Source organism: Schistocerca gregaria, chromosome 6, assembly GCF_023897955.1.
Source record: "Schistocerca gregaria isolate iqSchGreg1 chromosome 6, iqSchGreg1.2, whole genome shotgun sequence".
Taxonomy (NCBI): domain Eukaryota; kingdom Metazoa; phylum Arthropoda; class Insecta; order Orthoptera; family Acrididae; genus Schistocerca; species Schistocerca gregaria.
Window position 1 is genome coordinate 578,059,773 of NC_064925.1, and position 18,483 is coordinate 578,078,255.

At 41.6% G+C, this 18,483-nt stretch overlaps 1 protein-coding gene across 2 annotated transcripts in view; it reads left to right on the forward strand.

The window, feature by feature from the left end:
- The window catches only part of LOC126278464 (serine/threonine-protein kinase Sgk2-like), a 112,026-nt gene extending 93,808 nt beyond the window's left edge, over positions 1-18,218 (forward strand). For both annotated transcript variants that reach the window (XM_049978602.1, XM_049978603.1), the window contains one exon: positions 15,907-18,218. In XM_049978602.1, the coding sequence (XP_049834559.1) occupies positions 15,907-16,083 (177 nt within the window). In that variant the 3' untranslated portion in view covers positions 16,084-18,218. The remainder of the gene's footprint in view (positions 1-15,906) is intronic.
- The last annotated feature ends 265 nt before the right edge of the window (positions 18,219-18,483 follow it).

The window sequence follows — 18,483 nt, forward strand, 5'->3', positions numbered from 1 at the left end:
TAATCAAAGCCCTACGAGGGAGGGGGTTTAGTTGTTCTCATCTAGGGTGGTATTGGGCGATGAAGAGCACACTCCTCTGTGACTGGTTCTTGGAGTGGTGGGAGAATTAGGGGTGTGATGGGAAAATGCCATGGGAGAATTGTTTGTAGACTTAGTCTGTGGCGATAGTGCCTGTCTGTAAAGCCTTTCGTGAGACCTTCAGCATATTGTCCAAGGGAGGGATTTTCTGGTGTGAAATGGATGACAGCTGTTGAAATGCAGGTACTGTTGGTGGTTGGTGGCATTAATGTGGACAGATGTGTGTGGATGGAGCCATTGGAGCAGAAGAAGTCAATGTCTAAGAAGGTAGCACTCTGGTTTGAGTAGTACCAGGTGAAGTGGATGGGAGGGAAGGTGTTGAGCTTTGAAGGAATTAGGACAGTGTGTCTCGGTTCTGATTCCAGATCATGAAGATATCATCAGTGAATCTGAACCAGGCAAGGTTTGGCATTTTGGGAGCCTAAGAAAATCCCCTCTAGAGGCCCATAAACAGGTTGGCATCAAGTGGGTACCATGCATGTGACCATGACTGTGTTGCAAATTTATTTGTATACTTTCCCTTCCAAGGAGAAATAGTTGTGGGTTAGGATGAAGTTAGTGAGGTATAAAGGAATGAGCTAATGGGTTTGGAGTCTGAAGGATGTTGGGAAGGTAGTGTTCAACAGCAGTAACACCAGGGGCTTGAGGAATGTTGGTGTACAGGGAGGTGGTGTCAGCAGTGACAGGTAGGGATCCAGTAGGTAAATAAGTGGGGGTGGTGGAGAGTCAGTGAAGGAAGTGGTTGGTATCTTTGATGTGGGTGGCTAGATTACAGGTAACTGGTTGGAGGTTTTGGTTAACGAGGGCCAAAATTCTTTCAGTGGGCGCACAATAACCAGCAGCGGTGGGATGCACAGGATTGTTGGTTTTATGGATTTTGGGGAGCATGTAGAAGGTGGATATGCATGGTGTCATTGAGTGAGGAGGGGAAAATTCAGGGGAGAGGTTCTGGGAAGTGCCTAAGGGTTTAAGCAGGGACTGGAGGTTGTGTTGGACTTGAGGGATGGGATCACTCTGGTATAGTTTGTAAGTGGAGGAGTCAGATAATTGGCAGAGACATTTCGTCAGGTAGTCACTGTGATTTGTAACAACAGTGGTGGAACCTTTGTCTCCAGGTAGGATGGTTTAGGGTAAGGAATTCTGGAAGGTGACTGGTGGATGGATAGGTAGGTGGGAGGGAGTGTGGGATCACACTTGGATGTTAGTATCAACTGGGAGAGGCAGGGTGCGATGTTAGAATTGGGCTACTTTGGTTGGAGGGATTTGCAACAAAGAAGTGTTTCCATTGCATGTCTTGGGAGAAGGAGAGTAGGTCTGCAACAAGTCCAGAATGGTTAAATTTGGGTTAGGTCTAAAGGTGAGGTATTTGAATAGGACTGACATTTCTGTGGAGCTGAGGGTTTTGATGGAAAGGTTAACAATAATCTTATGGGAATGTTTGGCTCTGGATTTGGTGTAGTGTTGATAGGGAGTTTGGGGGATGTGACAAGTTGAAAAGGTTAGTGAAGGGCTGGGTTTAGGTGTTATGAGGGGTGGGCAAGCAGGAGCAGTGTGAATAGGATAGGGTTGGATAGTGATTCTCAGAGGTAGCAGTAGGATGTCAGCATGTTAGATAACTTATGGAGGTGGTGTCTGGAATGCTCCTCCAGGTGCTGGAGAGCAAGGGATTCAATTTCAGAGGTTTAATGTATGAAGCAGGTATCACACAGTAGCAGTATCTTTCAGAGGAAACAGAGATGGTTCTTAGATACCTTTGCTATGGAGATGTGCTTTCGCAGTAGCAAGTTTGTGAGGGCCAGGGACTGGCAGATGCTGAAAAGGTGAAGGTCGTTGTGAAAGGAGGGATGGGTCCAGAGAGGAATTTTTATGGTCAGACCATTAAATGATTCCATGGTTTAGGCAGCATATAAGGAATAGGATGTGGAAGTGCCTTTAAGCCCGGAAAAGGGGTATTTTTCTTTAGTGGGCAGAAAGATGGAGCAGGGGACTGTTGTGGCAGGAATGGTGTAAAGGAAACTGGAATAACATAGAAATTGGCAGTATAAGGTGTTGATGGTTGTGAGAGGAGTTGGATAAGAGCAAATATGCGAGAAAAATATGTAGAGAGATGCAAATATGTGAAAAAGTACAGTAACATGTGAGAAAAGAACAGATAATGTATGGGAGTACATGTATGTTGTGATAAGGGAAGAGAGGGGGGAGGGGTAGATCAAGGATCACAAGTTCATCTACATCTACATCCATACTTCGCAAGCCACCTGACGGTGTGTGGCGGAGTTCATGTGGCACTGGCAGGTGTGGCAAATAAAATGCTACAGAACATGAGGATGGGGGATGAAGTGGGAGCAGCAGGTATAAATATAATTATCAGAGGGAAGAATTTGAAGCATCAGATGCTGCATCAACAATTTGTACAGTTACAAAACCACACTTTGTGTGTGGTCGATCATTGATATAGTGTGGCTCGGGAGTTAATGTGGTTTGGAAGGTGATTAATAAACATAGGAAAGGAGAGTAAGTTTGAAAACTGAGAGGAGCAACGCTAGAGAGAAAGGTAACGAAGGAAAACATCACAGGGTAGTGGGATGGAAGAAAAGCCACTCAGCAATGGAAACTCAAAGTTCTAATAAACTGAATACTTGTGAAAAAACAGCTGAGGTGGGACACTTCAAAATGTCCTTTAACAGCCACGCCCAGTTGTAAAAACACTTATATTAGTAACATTCCAACGATAATAATCTTGAAAATTTTGAAGATGCGTGAACATCTTTCCCATAGTAATACATCGTTTTTCCTTTGTGATTAGCTCACTGATTGAGTGTAGGAGTTATGGCTCCAAGGAGACATTAAGAAATGTTAGATTCTGGGTTGGTAGGACACTCAAAGGTTTGTCTGGCCCGTACAACATTTGTGTTGATAACTTAAACATGGTCAAACTGGTAATGGTTGCAGGTAAACAATAATTACCCCCCCCCCCTGCTATATCACAAGTCATTGATCAAGAGACCACTGTTCTGTAATTCCATCATTTCCATGCTCCTAGGTTCCCCACCCTCTTCACAGTTAAGTATTATAGTTTCTGGAGACAGATGGAGTAAATCCAGTGGCTTCATATTTTCTGAAAGTGTGTGTTACTTTCCTACATTTCTGTGACACTGTGCGGTGTCATGTTCACCTCAGAACAGTTGTTCCTTACATGAATGTGTATCTGTTTGCACTATCCTAGTGAGACAACTAGTAAACACTTGTTTTACGCTCCCTGCATATCCTTTCTTGTCATGAGAGTATGTGCATCACCTAATTTTGTAATTATTACTACTACTTCAGTCTGTAGCTGCACTCATTTACTCATAGTTTCCCAATTCATCGGGTATGGATGAATGATGGTGTAGCATTGATAATACGCATTTTGATTTACTACCAGAAATTGGATTGATATAAGTAATTTTGTCTTATCTGTTGTAACCTCAGTGTTGGCTATGCTATAAAATAGTGCTAAATTCCTTTGTGTCAGTTTTACCAGATGCTGAAGTTCTGTTGAATAATCTCTGTGCTCGACACAATCTTTCCGTAAATGGTTGCAGTGGCATCAGTGCCTATCTTACTTGCCCACATACTGCACGGTAAATGGCTTCTCATATTCCTGCAACTTGATTTCTTGTGTCATTAATACTTTCTGCCAGTATCCATAACAGTCTAGAAATAGTATTTTGTCACAGTATAGTGATAGTCATATTCTCATCTAATTTACTCAATCATTTCGGAATGACTGCCAGGGAATTATTGATGCTACTGTGTGGCTCACTCATTCTGATAGTTCCTTAGCTACCTCCCATGTCCCTCTAGTGTAGCTCAGTACATTACGTTCTGGGTTCATTAGTTGAGTGGTATGCCATTATATCATAGTTTGCACTCTAATTATTGTATCTTGCACCTGCCTTATCATTGTAAAGTCCCACCTGTGTTGAGCCATCCCCTCTTTCTATGTATAGCTGCCTGCAGCACTGATTCTGTCACTGGCTATGTCTGTGTTCTTAACTTGTCATATGAAACTTGCAGCTCTCGGTATTCATAATTAGTCTCAGAGCCAATAGCTCCTATCTGTGCCTCTTCATGTAACTCCCTGAATGCCTCTTGTAGCCTGCAAATCTTGTTTCTGTCTTTCCAGGCCTCAAAAATTAATCATAGGGTCCAGTAAGGACTAGCCAGCAATACCATATGATTGTGTGGAAAACAAGTCTGGAGTTCAGTGGTTGGTTCAGAATTGCACTTCTCACTTCTCTGATGACATGTAGTAGTGTCATGAATACAATTATTCTTTAGGGTGTCCCTGCTGTTGAGCCACCTAATGGAAGGGAATGCCCATCAATTCCCCTCCCTTTTTTGAAAGGAGTGTCACATAACAAGCATAACAGTGACACACATTAATATCATATTAACCCCTAACATACTATACAAATATGTATCAAACGACAACAAAAAAATTAAGTACACTATAAACTAGTTCCTCAGTCTAAGTTTGCACAGTGCCCTGTGTGTAGCATGAGTATCTGATAGCATATTCTTCTTAACCTTCCTCAGTTTTTTTTACTTTACTGTTTCACTGTTACTGGAATTTTCAATAAAATATCTATTTTGCTATTGAATGGCTTTACTCCTCTGATGTGTAACACGGAAGTTTGGTAGGTAACTGGATCTAAACATTGACCTGGGAGGTCACCTTATGGACCAGTGTGTTCATTCTTGCCTTTAAAGTGATTTTGTTTTGGTTTTTTGAACTCTTTGCCAAACCTCGTGTATTCCTTTTGCAAATTTCTTCCCTGGCCTTACACCAGATGCTTTCAGTATGTTGGAGTGAGACAGCATTTTTTATCCAGACACCTCCTTGCAGGGCGAGAGACCACTTGCAGGGTGAGACACCAGTACTTGTATGGACTGTAGAATTGTATGTGTTGACGACACAACTAAAGTATATGGCCCAATGTACGTGTTAGCTGTTGACCTAATGACTTACCATGTTCGACATTGTTCCGTGAGCATGTCCTGTTTGTCAGATGTTTGCACATGAAATAGCCTCGTCCATAACTTGCGAACATGAAGTACACAGCATAGATGTTCCATATCAGATACGAAGTTATTATTTTGATCAGCTGATAAGGTTTCCAGCACAATTGATTTAAGAATCCAATTATTCACTAACACTGTAGAACTTGCTGGTCTGGAACTACTGTTATAGATATAAACCTTTAAATATGGTCAGTGATTGTTAATATGTACATATTGTCAGCTGGAATTCTGTTGAAGGGGCCTAAAGTATCAATCACTACCATTCCAAAGGGTTTGGACACCTCAGACAACTTTGAAGAGGAATTCTTTTATGGTTGAAATCTGGCTGCTGTTTCACACATCAAGCCTCATTGCGTTGTCTTGTGTGCCACCAAAACTTTTTGGCTCCCATGACCTGACAAAATATGGTCACATGCCTGTGGTAACATCATTTCTCGGTTACAATGGAACTGCTATGTACAGTTCAGATTTCGTAGATAAGCAAAGTAAGCCTACATGTGCTGTGAACTGCAGCTGCGACCGAAATTCCTGAGAGTCTTCATCAGCTGACTATTCTATCTGCCAGTCACTCACATTTTTCCTAAGCGGTTGCAGTACTGTAACCATTTGGCTCAAAGTGTCTGCATTTGTATGCTTTCTCCCAGGTTTGTGAACAACTTTGTAATCAAACTCGCTCAGCTTTAGAGCTCACCTGGTTAATCTGCTAGAGGGATCCTTCAAGCCCGGTCAGTTATTGTGATTGGTTATTACTTTGAATTTATGCACATATAGGTATCTAAATCCCATAGATCATCGCTAACATTTCCTCCTCTGTGGCTTGGTAACTGTGTTCTGGTCTATTTAACTGTCAAAATGTATGATACAGGATGCTCTTCTGTCAATATCCTGACTCAGAACACAATAGAGAGCAGTATTGCTAGCCTGACAAGGATGGATAAATTCATTTTCAAAATCTGGAAACACTATACTGGGTCTTTGATTAATGCATTCTTTAATGCTTGAAAGTTACATTCACACTCTGTCGACCACATAAATTTAATCCTTTTCCTTAACAAGTGATTTAACAGTTGATCAATTTGTGCAATGTCTTTAATAAATTCTTGGTAATAATTACGTAGGCCCAGATTGTAACTCTTCTGTTGTGTGAAGTTGCAAATTCAGAAGCTCTGATGCTAAATGGGGATTGGTTCCTACACCTGCCTCATTAGTGACATGGCCCGAGTACTTGACTTTAGTCTGTGCAAAATTATGTTTGTTAGTACTTAGCAAAAGACATATTGCTGTTAGTCTGTCAAGTGGTTCCTCCAGCCATTAACAAATGTTCATCCATGTCATCCAAACGAACTGTGTCATCGAGATACAACACACATTTTCTAGCTTTCGGATCAATCAAAATACCATCTAGCAAGCTTCGAAATGTGGCTGGCACTTTTTGAAGCCTGAATGGCATCTGACAATATTGAAAAGGCCCTCTGGGATTGAAAAAGCTGTTTTAAGTCTTACCTTGTGGTACAACCTCCATCTGGTGATACCCACTATGCATATCCATTGTAGAGAAATTGTCAAGCTTTGCCATGATATTTGTTATTGGATAGGCCTCACTGGTAGTTAGAGCATTCGAATATCTGTAATTGCAACAAAAATGATATTTCTTGGTGCCATCTGTTGACTTTTCTGGGACCAGGGCCACAGGTTCTCCCTGTGGACTATCACTGGCATCTTTAATATCTTCTGCCACTTACTGATCAATAAATTCTTCCATGAGCAGTTGTAAATGCTTCAGTGTGTGATATGGCTTCTTATAAGCTGGAGCATTATTCCCTGTTGGTATGCAATGTTGGGTAATTGGAGTCATGGGTAATAGACTCTGTACATTAAACAAATCCTTGAACAGTAACAATAGTGCTTCCATAACTTGCCTGTCACTGCCTGATGTGCGAGCCATTTTACTTTGTAACACAGTATAACTTCTGGTATGCTTGTGGCTGTGGTCGATGTATGATATATCTGTATCCTCTTCCTCCAAAATATCTAATGTGGCAATCATTAAGCCTTTCAGTAGATTCACATTGTCCATACCAAAATTATCCAAGTCAACCAGAACCATAAATATTCTCCACATATGTTACTTATGTGCGCCATGCTGCTTCTGTGTAGAAAACAGTACATTGATCCAAATGTCCGTTATTCCCCAGTGGTTCAACCAGGCTAAACATTTCCTGTGGTAAGTCTGTATTCCCAAATGCCCAAACTAATTTCCCCATGCCTGACGGCACCTTATCATAGAACCCATCTTGTTTCACTTGCAGCTTTATCACCTAGTAGAAACAAAGTTCCTCCAAGTTTATATTGAGCTGTGTTGTCCTTACTGAATCTATACCATTGCAACCCACTTCACATAATGTATAACAAGGAGCTTCTATCTTTTTCTACCCAGGAGATGTAGTGTGACAAACGATAAATGTGCCCTGTATCTATTAAAAATCTATGTTCCTTGTCACCAGCAAAACCCACAAGTAGCATTCCATCTCTGTATATAACTTGCAGTATCACATTTTATTGGGAACCTCTTCCGACAGCTGATTTGTTCCCGTTCATGTTTAACAAATATTTCTCCTGAGATTAGTTCTCATTTCTGTGCCCTGCACTCCTGTGCTTTGTGACTGACTTATCCACATTTGTAGCACTTTGGCCTATGACACTGTTTCTGCCTATCGTGTCCACTACTGTGACATCGTACTGTCAAAACACACACAACAGTCACTATGACCCTTTGTAAACTTTTGTCTCCTCTAAGTGCATAGCTATTCTAATACCCACAGCCAAATCCGAAGGATTCTCCATTCTAACCTTACTCAAGCACGCAGGGCTCTGTCTGGGTGGACACTTATTTCCCTAGCTGCTCGTGGGACTGAGATGGAACACTCGAAATCTTCTTCTTTTCCTCCCAGCAGGAAAGATGTACCGCCTGGGAGTTCTCACACCCATTCATCAAAGAGAGTGAGGGAGGCTAGTCCTCCTGATAATTAACTTGTTGTCAGTAACACAACTCAAGGAGTCATGAATCATAATGTCTTCGTAGTGATCAAGAGGAAGGAGGGGACGTTTGAAAAAGTGTCCCCCTTCTATATCCATAAAGGCTTAGAAGGGCTGGCTGGTACCCTAAAGCGTATTAAGCAGTTGCACGGGCAAAGCAAGTGGAACTCCTTAAGAAGTCGCAGAAATTGGGTGAGTACAACAACATTGTTGAGTTGCATAACTCCCTTATCTCCAGCAAAGGTGTGGTAACCTGCTTTGATATTATGGATATAGATGTTGCTAAACTCAAACAAGAATGGGCACCGCAGGAGATCATAGAGGGGGAATAAAGGACACACAAGAACAATGAAGAGACTGAGAAGACTGCCACTTTTATTGTGACCTTCAGTTCTCCAACGCTACCTGAACACATCGTGGCAGCTTTCCTCAGACTTAGGGTTCGGCCGTATGTACCTAACCCTATGTGATGCTTCAAATTTTGGCCATACAATGCTGAGTTGCAGAGCCGAAGTGACTTGTGGGAAGTGTGAAAGGCAGCCCATCAGCTGGGACTGACTGTCCATCTCCAGCAGTCCATATTAACTACTCTGGAAGCTCCCCAGTCTGAAGCCAAGCCTGCCCTGTTTTTGCAGAGGAACGCAAAATTCAGGAAATCAAAGTGACAAAGCGGATCCCGTATGCAGAAGCCAAAAAGGACTATCAGGCGATGAAACCCTCTGTCTTCGCCACTTCTTATGCTTTGTCGGTGCATAAACCTATGACTAAGGTTGACACTTTGACGCAGACGATGTCCAGTGTTCCCTTATCCACCTCTAGCGCCTGTACTTGCACCTGTATGTGCGAAAGTAAAGTGAAAGACATAGTGATTCAAACAGCTACAATGGAAGAGACCAGTAATGCTGCCACAGTGCACAGCCCAAAGGTACCCCAAAAGCAGAGTGTCCCTCAATGCCAAGCTTCTTCGAAGAAAAGTGGCTCTCACTTTCAAAGAGACTGACACACCTGTACTAGGAGGTTATCACCTTTATAGAAATGACAACCTTACTGGTGACAGGGCAAAAGGTGGGGGGTTGCAGTGTTCATAAAGGACACTTTTCACTCCTCACCAATTCCCTCAACACCACCACTACAAGCGATTGACGTCACAGAGTGCTCTGTGTACTTACCACCCCATGAGCCTCTTGATAGTGGGGTCCCCACTCATCTTCTTGATGAACTACCCCAGCCCTTTCTCCTTTTGGGGGGACTTACATACACACAGTGCACTATGAGGTTCTAAAACCACATGCTCCAGGGGTTGGGTACTTGAGGATGTGCTACACACAAGATCTTATACTGCTGAACATGGGTGAAGCCACACATTTTAGCACTGCTACAGGTTCGTCTACAGCCATAGACCCCTCCTTCTGCTCACCTGCTCTTTGGGGACACTGCTCAGTGGGCAGTGGACGATGACCTTCCTGGTAGCGACCAAATCACAGCCTGGATCCATCTGCCTGATGGAGCAGATCCTGAAAGAACCATGCTGCTGATGCATCCATCCCAAAGTCTGTGGAAGTGCTAGGAGGCAACCTGTCCCTTGGTGTTGCTTTGCAATCAGGAACAGGAGGGTAGCAATGCGCACATTCAATCGATGCTCTGCAGATGAGAATCTTGCTAACTTTCAAATGGCGCATGCAAAGGTGAGGAAAATATTTCGAGAGAGTAAGCAGAGGTCTTGGCAAGAGCTCCTGAAATCCTTAAATAGGTCCATACCTGCATGCAAAGTATGGGAAGCCATAAGGAGGATCTCAAGGCACAACTCTAGATCACCAATACTAGCTGTACGAATACAGGGGTCTCTTGTAACATCAACAACGGATATAGCTCAGACAATGGCTGAATCATATAAATCCATTACAGCCAATTCCAGCCAGGATGCCACCTTCCGTCGATATCAGGAGGCACAGGAGAAGGCTGATCTTGATTTCTGTTCCACCAACATGGAAGAATACAACTAGCCTCTCTCTCTCTGGGAGCTGGATTCTGCATTGTCAGTTGCTTATATGACCCCTGGAAAAGACCAGATAACCTACAGCATGTTGCAACAGTTGGACCGACGGTCGAAGGAAGCTCTCCTTCAGCTTTTCGATAAAATTTGGATAACTGGCAACCTTCGCAGCTCGTGGGAGGAATCTGTTTTAATCCCAATTTTAAAACCAGGAAAGGATTGGTCAGACCTAGCTAATTATCATAATATTAGCCTGACAAGCTGCGTAGGAAAGACACTGGAGCATATGGTCAATGGGCGCCTAGTGTGGGTTCTGGAAACCAGGTCCCTACTCAGTCCCTCCCACTGTTGGTTCAGGAGGTATCGTTCCACTCTCGATAACCTGACCGTGCTCGAAGCTGCAATTCTACAAGCTTACCTTTGTAAGCAACACCTTATCGGTGTTTTCTTCGATTTGGAAAAGGCCTACAATACTACCTGGAGGCATAATATTTTGTCGCGTCTCCATCAGTGGGGATTCCGTGGGCCTCTACTGACCTTCATAGGTCCTTTCTCTCGGACAAATATATTAGATACAGGGTTGGGAATGTCTTGTCTGACTGTTTTAAGCATGAGCATGGTGTCCCTCAAAGGAGTGTTTAAAGTGTCACGGCTTCCGCCATTGCAATCAGTAGTATTACAACCACAGTGTGACATCCAGTACTATGTTCATTATTTGTGGATGACTTCTCTATCTTCTGTGCATCCTCCAGCCTCACCACAGTTACTCGGCAATTGCAACTGACGATCAGATGGTTGGAGGAATGGTCTCACTCCACACGTTTTAAATTCTCCTTAGAGAAAACAGTTTGTGTTTCTTTTAATTGTTCCTGATCTCTGTTTAAGTTGCCTGTTTTAAAAAGGAGGGACACCGATCTCACTATTAAGGAAAAGGTGAAGTATCTGGGTCTTATCTTTGATGAGAAGTTAATATGGTTGCCACACCTTAAAGAACTGAAACTGAGATGTCTCGAGGTCTTAAAAAGGCCTTCATACCTTAAAATGCTGGATGCAGTTCACCACGAGGGTATTAGGCTGTCAACAGGGACCTACCACATGAGCCCTGTTGTTAGTTTGTGTATGGACGTTGGTGAGGCACTGCTGTCTATTCGACGCCTTCTTCTCGTGGTATGCCAAGCATATAGGGCATTGTCTGTTCCTACATCGTCAGCATCCAGTTACTGTGTTCAGCTACCACTTTAACAGCTGTTCGATCATCGACCACAAGCAACACGACCATTTGCGATCCGTGCAAGGGAGAGCCTTGAATTATTACAGGTGGGGGCATTAACGTCCAAAGCCAGGGGTGGAGTAGTGCATCTCTCTGGCTACTACCAAGGCCCAGATTGCTTTTAGAACTGACTGCTTACAAGAAGTATTGTTCACCAGACCATGTTTCTAAAACTAAATTTAATGAAATTTGACGTAGCCACCCAGATTTTATTACCGTCTACACCGATGATTATAAGCAGAGAGATGTTTACGGTTGTTGTCACATTCACTATCTTCAGGATAGGGCTCCTAGAGCAGTTTTCAGTTTATTATGCGGAATTGTTTGCTATCCTGAGGGCAATGGAGCAGATGAGGTGGCGCCGTGACAAAAAATTTATCATCTTCTCTGATTCTCTAAGTGCTCTTCTCGCTGTTGGACAGATGTACCCAGCAGATCAGATGGTGCAACAAGTGCAGGACATTCTCCTTCTCTTGCGTAGGCAAAAGAAGAAAATCATTTTTTGCTGGGTTCCGGAGCACATAGGCATCCAGGGAAATGAACTCGCTGATGCTGCTGCTAGAGAGACTCACCCCCTCCCTTCCTCCTGCCAGCTGTTAAGTCCCTCAGCAGGCTGTCACTTCATTTTTTGCCAGGAAGGCCGTATGTTGGTGGGAGTCCCAGTGGCTGGAAGTGAGGAACAATAAACAATGTTCCGTCAATAGTTCAGTACGACCGTGGATCACCTCCTTCCACTTGCAATGGTGTGAAGTAGTAGTCCTTACTCGGCTTAGTCCGTTGACACACGGTTTCCTCTTACACCGGGAGGAGCCCCCGGTATGTCAGAGATGCGCTACACAACTGTCAGTACGACATCTTTTAACCGAGTGTGTTTTATATGATGACCTGAGGGTTGAACTGGGTCTCCCACAGGATCTTCCCTCTATTTTAACTGATGACAAGGTGAGTGTTGTTCGTGTCTTAAAATATTGTGCTTTGTCCGGAATTCTTCCCAAAATACTTGGTGTGCAATCTTAATGTTTGACAAGAGTGGCTGGGTCGCATATTATTTCTAAGTCATCATCCAGCCACGCTTATTTGTCTCTTTCTTAAGAGCATCTTTACAGGTATTGTCTCGATGATTTCATTTAGTTATCCCACTGTGCCTCGCTGGAGTCTTATCACGGGCTTTTCTGAACCTCACCTTCCTATTGTTGCTTTACGTTTCCTGTGGTGGGATGAAACTTTTTCCAGTTTATTGATCTACTTCCATAGATTATGAAAATCTTCTTCCGTATAACATTAATGGAAGGGCACTGATGACCTAGCTGTTTAGCGCCCTCCACCAATCATCAACAACAATCTATGTGACACTTCTGCAGGAATGCCATAAAAAACACATAGAAAACCATATTTTCAGTTTCTTGGTGTAAGACCGTACTCACTTCTTCATTTCGTGTCAGCTCCTGTGTCTGAACATCAAGTCTTTGGATACTATCTGAGAATGACTCAATCCACTTGTTGTACCTCTGAGTTAATGTTTTCAATTTTTCCCTAAAGGAGAAAGATCTGTGGTGTTTCCGGTACATCTACTATAACACCTCAGCCAAATGTTGAAATGTTTGTGCATCCTGCAAGGTTTCAGTTAGGTGACATGCTGTAGCTTCCCCAATTAGTTGCAAACTGACCATACAAAAGCATGTTAAGTCAAACCAACCACCGACCTTGGCAGAAGCTAAAACATCTCTGAGAAACACAGGTATGTCTTCCATTGTCAGCCTGCAGTGCTTTTGCCTGGCTTCTGTAATGTTCTAATTCCCCACTCCTGCTCAAGTGAGGCTTGTAATCTACGTCTGTTCCATCATAGCAGCAAGAGAACCACTCTTGTTAGCAGAGCATTTTCCCATTGGCGTATTGCATACCATACCACTGCCTAACCGAAGAATATACAATACGAGGGAAGTGAAAATAATGTTCAAATTATAAGGTTCACAAAACAAAAGGAGTTACACTGATTCTCATGGCTAATCATAGCCTATGTACATTTGTTACAGTCCCGCACCACGTGACTCAAACATCAGCAAGTAAAATGTCTGACTGGCACAGTCTTGTTGCAAGGTAACTTGTGATCAAAAAGATCATAAAATTCACACCTGACAGGTGTCAAATACATTTTGTGACAATTGCCTGTGAATGTAGACAGGTCAGGAGATTCGCAGTGTTGTACCAGAGTTACTTTCAGATTGAAATGAGCATCTGTGCAACCTATCATGGCCAACAAATTAGCCAACAAATTATACAGTGAAACAAAAACACCTGCAACAATGTACAAAAATTATTTCTCACTCACCACTCTTCATTCTGAAGTGAGGACTAAATGATGAGCGAAGCTGATTGTGCAGACTAAAAGATGAGCGAAGCTGATTGTGGCAATGTCGAGGTGATGACCATTTGTTACAACGTGTGGGTAGTGAACACCACTTCTCACCATTTCTTGGATGGTGGCAGATGTCAGGAGGCCCACTTCTGTAGACAAGCTGTAACAGTCATCCCTGAGATCAGGTCAGTGGGCACCAAGGCTGGACAGATGAGGCAGTGATGTTATAAGTGTTGGAGACCGAACTCCAAGGGATAAGGTGTTAGTGTAACAGCAGTACCAGTAATAGCATTTTATTGAAATCAAAGCTACAATGAATATTGTCTTTTCCGGCATGCAGGAAATGGACCAGGCAGTTTGCTCAGATTGGCGATGAGTGACAGACACAGCACTCTGGCAGCCCACATAGCTTTCCACAGGTCAGGCACACTGCCTAACAATGAGGCAGTGCAGAGGGTGGTAAAGGGGTCCAGCAATGTGGACACGCCTCTGTGTAGACAGTAGGCCTCAGCACTTTCAAAGATGAATGCATCCTTATACCTGTACTCACAGCATCTTCTGGATGGGCGGTTGCTGTGGAGGCGAAAGTTCAGTGCTCCCTCACAACATTTAATGTACTGTCAGGAAGGCGATACGTGTGCAGACTGAGAGGCAGCACTCAGGTTTCCACCCAGCAATCAGAAGGTAGCAGCTTAGTCGCTTCGGCCTTTCGCCATAGGAATTCCCAGTTGGTCTGCATCTTCTGACAGTCACGGATGTGACCCGTCGGTAGTGGCATCATGGTGCGATGAATCCAATCACAGCTGGCAGGCTGCAGTCTTGGCACGTCACAGTTCTCTAGCAGAGTTAACCTGTAACCATTGGGATCAGTGCCGCAGGCAGAATGACCGGACACTGAAGATGAGTTGTCTGAAACAGGTATTTAAAGCCAGAAATCATGTCATTGTAGCAGGTTAGGTACCATGTGCTCACATTTAACCATAGGTATCAGCAGTCCTGTCTGCACTCTTATGTCTCAGTTATGGACAGTTTTCCCTACCCTGCAGTTCTCATCATTACTAGAACACCTTGGAGCAGCTGAGCTCGGATGTTGCATAGTATTAATGCGTATTGTAGACTTTGCAGAATGACTTTCAGAATGCTGCAATACTGCACAGTTAGCACTTCTTCTTACTATAGCTCTGCTTGTTGCGTTGCAATGAGTTAACAAGCATTGCCCCAGTTTTGCAATATGGGACTCTTCGCGTGCTCTAGATTATGATTGGGACACAGTCTGAGTCAGACGGTTTTTTCACTGTCTGTGTTTGACAAAAGCTTCAAAAATTTATCAGTGAGCTCTGTCGTACTGAAAGTTCTGCAAAAAAGCAACCTTACCTATAGGCTTCAAGTTGTCATTTAACCTCATATTTTCTGTATTCATTTCCCATTCTTATCTCAAACTGGAAGTTGTACAAGGTGGCCAGATAACAATGAAAAAGTTAAAACAACTAGAGCCAAAGGTGGGACTGTATGAAACTAATTGAATGACTTATTAAAATTTCATTGCAGAATCTTAAGGCTTTAGCAGAGATTTGCAGTCACTCTCAATCAAAAGGCGCAACACTGTAATTTAGTTAATCAAGTACATTCATTTGCTATTAAAATTTGAATGCAGTAATTGTTCTGTTTTATGTACAGTTTGTGTTGGCTGCAGAGAATGAATTTAAAACTTAATTTTTTTGCAACAACCTGAGCATTCTATCAATTCACATAAGTTTCTCTCTCTCTCTCTCTCTCTCTCTCTCTCTCTCTCTCACACACACACACACACACACACACACACACACACACACCCACAGTCATTCATGTCAAGTTCTTTTTGGCTGAAATCTAACTCATTTGAGTGTCTTATTGTTGTGCCTGCCTGCAACTCAGAATCTCTAGTACATATCATTGTGTAGGATAACAGCCAGAGGTGTCCTGAAAAACTATATGGAATGTGTGAACAAATGCATGTGGACATCCACGAGCATATGCAGGTGTAAAAGCAATCACCTGTAGATTTTGAGAGTCCATCCAACACAACAGGGTTGTTATTCTATTGTTCTCTTTTAAATTCTGTTTCAGAGCGATGTTTTAGACCTGCACAACATTGATCCAGAGTTCACATGTGAAGCCGTGCCAGCATCAGTAGCAACATCGGCTTCTCATAGGAAGGGATCTGCTCTTTCAGCCAGTGTGCGGATACCAGATGACATTTTTGCAGGGTTCTCTTATGCGCCACCTACAGATGAGATGCTCTGACGATTGAATTTGTTGTTAGTAGGTCAAATGGTTTTCCCCCCTTTACTTTTGTTCAGTGAAAGTGAGCAACCAACCAGTCTGTGCTGGGAATAGGACAACAGACACACATTTTTGTGGATTAGAGAAATGTAAATTCAAAGAATATAGGGACAGTGTAAACGTGAGAGTGGCAGTCATTTTGTGTGTGCGCACGCATGTGTGCTAGATCTGATATTTCCTAGAAGTCTGCTGTTCTGCAGTTAATGCAATTTTGATAGCAGACAGTATAGTTTTAAATATATTTGATAGTGCACTCTGTATATTATCATCAGACTGGAAACTTTGAGTCACTGTCAGTGCACATACATATCCTTCTTGCCAAAAAGGAACTGGAAGAAAGTTCAGTACATTCCATGCTGTCAGTGATCTAGTTTTGTAACATAGAATGTCTGTGATTTATATTTTCCTGTTATTTCCCTGAAGGAATGACTGCAAAAAATTGCCCAGTTTTTGTAAATGGAAAATCATTAGCATGACATTTAGTCCAATACATAAACTTCGAAATGGTTCCCCATGTTTCCAACCATCAATCATTTTCGCATACTTATCACATTAAGTGATAGTGAGACTGTGATAGTAAACTATAACAATGTTTTGTTTATACTGTAGTTACATTAGAATAAACCTGTGGTTACTTCACCCTGCCATTCCAAATGCAGGTATTAACTGCAATCACATATTCAGCAGTAGTAACACTTTTTTGTACTGTATTAAAGAACTGTGATGCTTTCATAATCTACTCATAATGTCTTCCTGGATCCTTAAGCATCTGGGTGGACTTCATATAAAGACAATAATTCGTCTTTCATGTTTAATGCCATATTATTTATTATTATTTATGCATAAACTAGTACTTATAAATGATCTACAAATGCCAGAACAATAGCAATTCTCGCATAAACTGATCATATAGTCAATTTGTTCCAAATTGAAAGTATTAATTTATACAATACAGTAATGCAAATACACAAATGCCCTTTTCCCATGTTTATGCACATGGGTGCTTGCCAAATAAAGTATGTAGTGGTGCTGTTTTACAAAATAAATTAGATAGGAAGATTTAAATGAGAGAAGTAATTTCTATATTTGAAAGTGGATACTTTAAAATTGTATGAAGAAATAAAGGTGTATTAATGTAGTGTCAAAAACTCTGATAGCTTTCTCATAGTGCCTTTGATGAAACACATTAATAATTTATAAAGTATTTTTTGTGAAATGTCTGGGTAGAAATGTATTTCTGAGTCGAGTATCAGTTTCTATAAATTGTGGTAGTTTGCAACATGTACATTATTTAATAGATTACTCCACTACCATTAAGTGGACTTTTAACTTAGTTGTTTCTGCTGCAGATACTGTGTGTTCAAATTTAAGCATCTTGATTATTGTAACCTTCATTCTTATCGTTATTATTTGATGGCACATTTATGTTTAAAGGTACTTAACAGCTCTTGTGGTTGTTGTTGCAGATCTGTTATATTAGTGTTCACTTTAGTTCCTCTCTGTAGTTCCAGCATTGTTCATGCTGTGTAAACTACAAACTGCTGTTATGTATACATAATTTTCTATTTTTAATAGATACTAAAAATAAAATATTTTACTTCTATTTATATAAAATTTTATGAAGTTATTGCATTTTAAAGATACAAATGCTATCTGATCATTTTTAACGTGGCAGATCTTGTACCACAGAACTTTTTGCTTACTGTTTGCACTTCATTTTTTACCTCTTTGCACAACTGATGTGTGTTATCATTTCAGACGATATTCTTTTACTATTTCACACTGTAACATGAAATGTGGTTTATACAGTGTTTGATTTATCATTGTGCTCGCTGTGCACAGGTGGGCAAAATGTTGGCATATTTACCACAAGATATTTGCCACCTTTTTGTCCTCTAAATGAAAACAGAACATACCTGACATTAATATTTTCCTAGTTTTAAAAGTTGAGGAGGAGAAATGTTTGTAAATCTAATGTAAGTACTGGTAATACATTTCATCAGTGATGTGCATATTCATTGCATTTAATATTTTTGTACAATGTCACTTTATACAGTATTGTTTTCTTAAATAAAAATAAATTGTTTCACAGAATAGTTTTTCGTTCTTCTAGTTGTTTATAAAAATGATCTTTTTTGTTATGCATTACTGAGCCAGATGCAACATTTAAAAAAATAAAGTACAAGTTTGTGATTGTTGAAAAAATAACCTCATACCAAAATTTTCTTTGTCACCATAATGGTCTTCAGAATCTTGTGAAAAGAACAGCTGATCAAAATGGTTTCTGACGCATCTTTCTTGTGCCACAGTGAATAGAATTATCACATCAGAATAATTGCATGCATCTTAAAACAACAAACA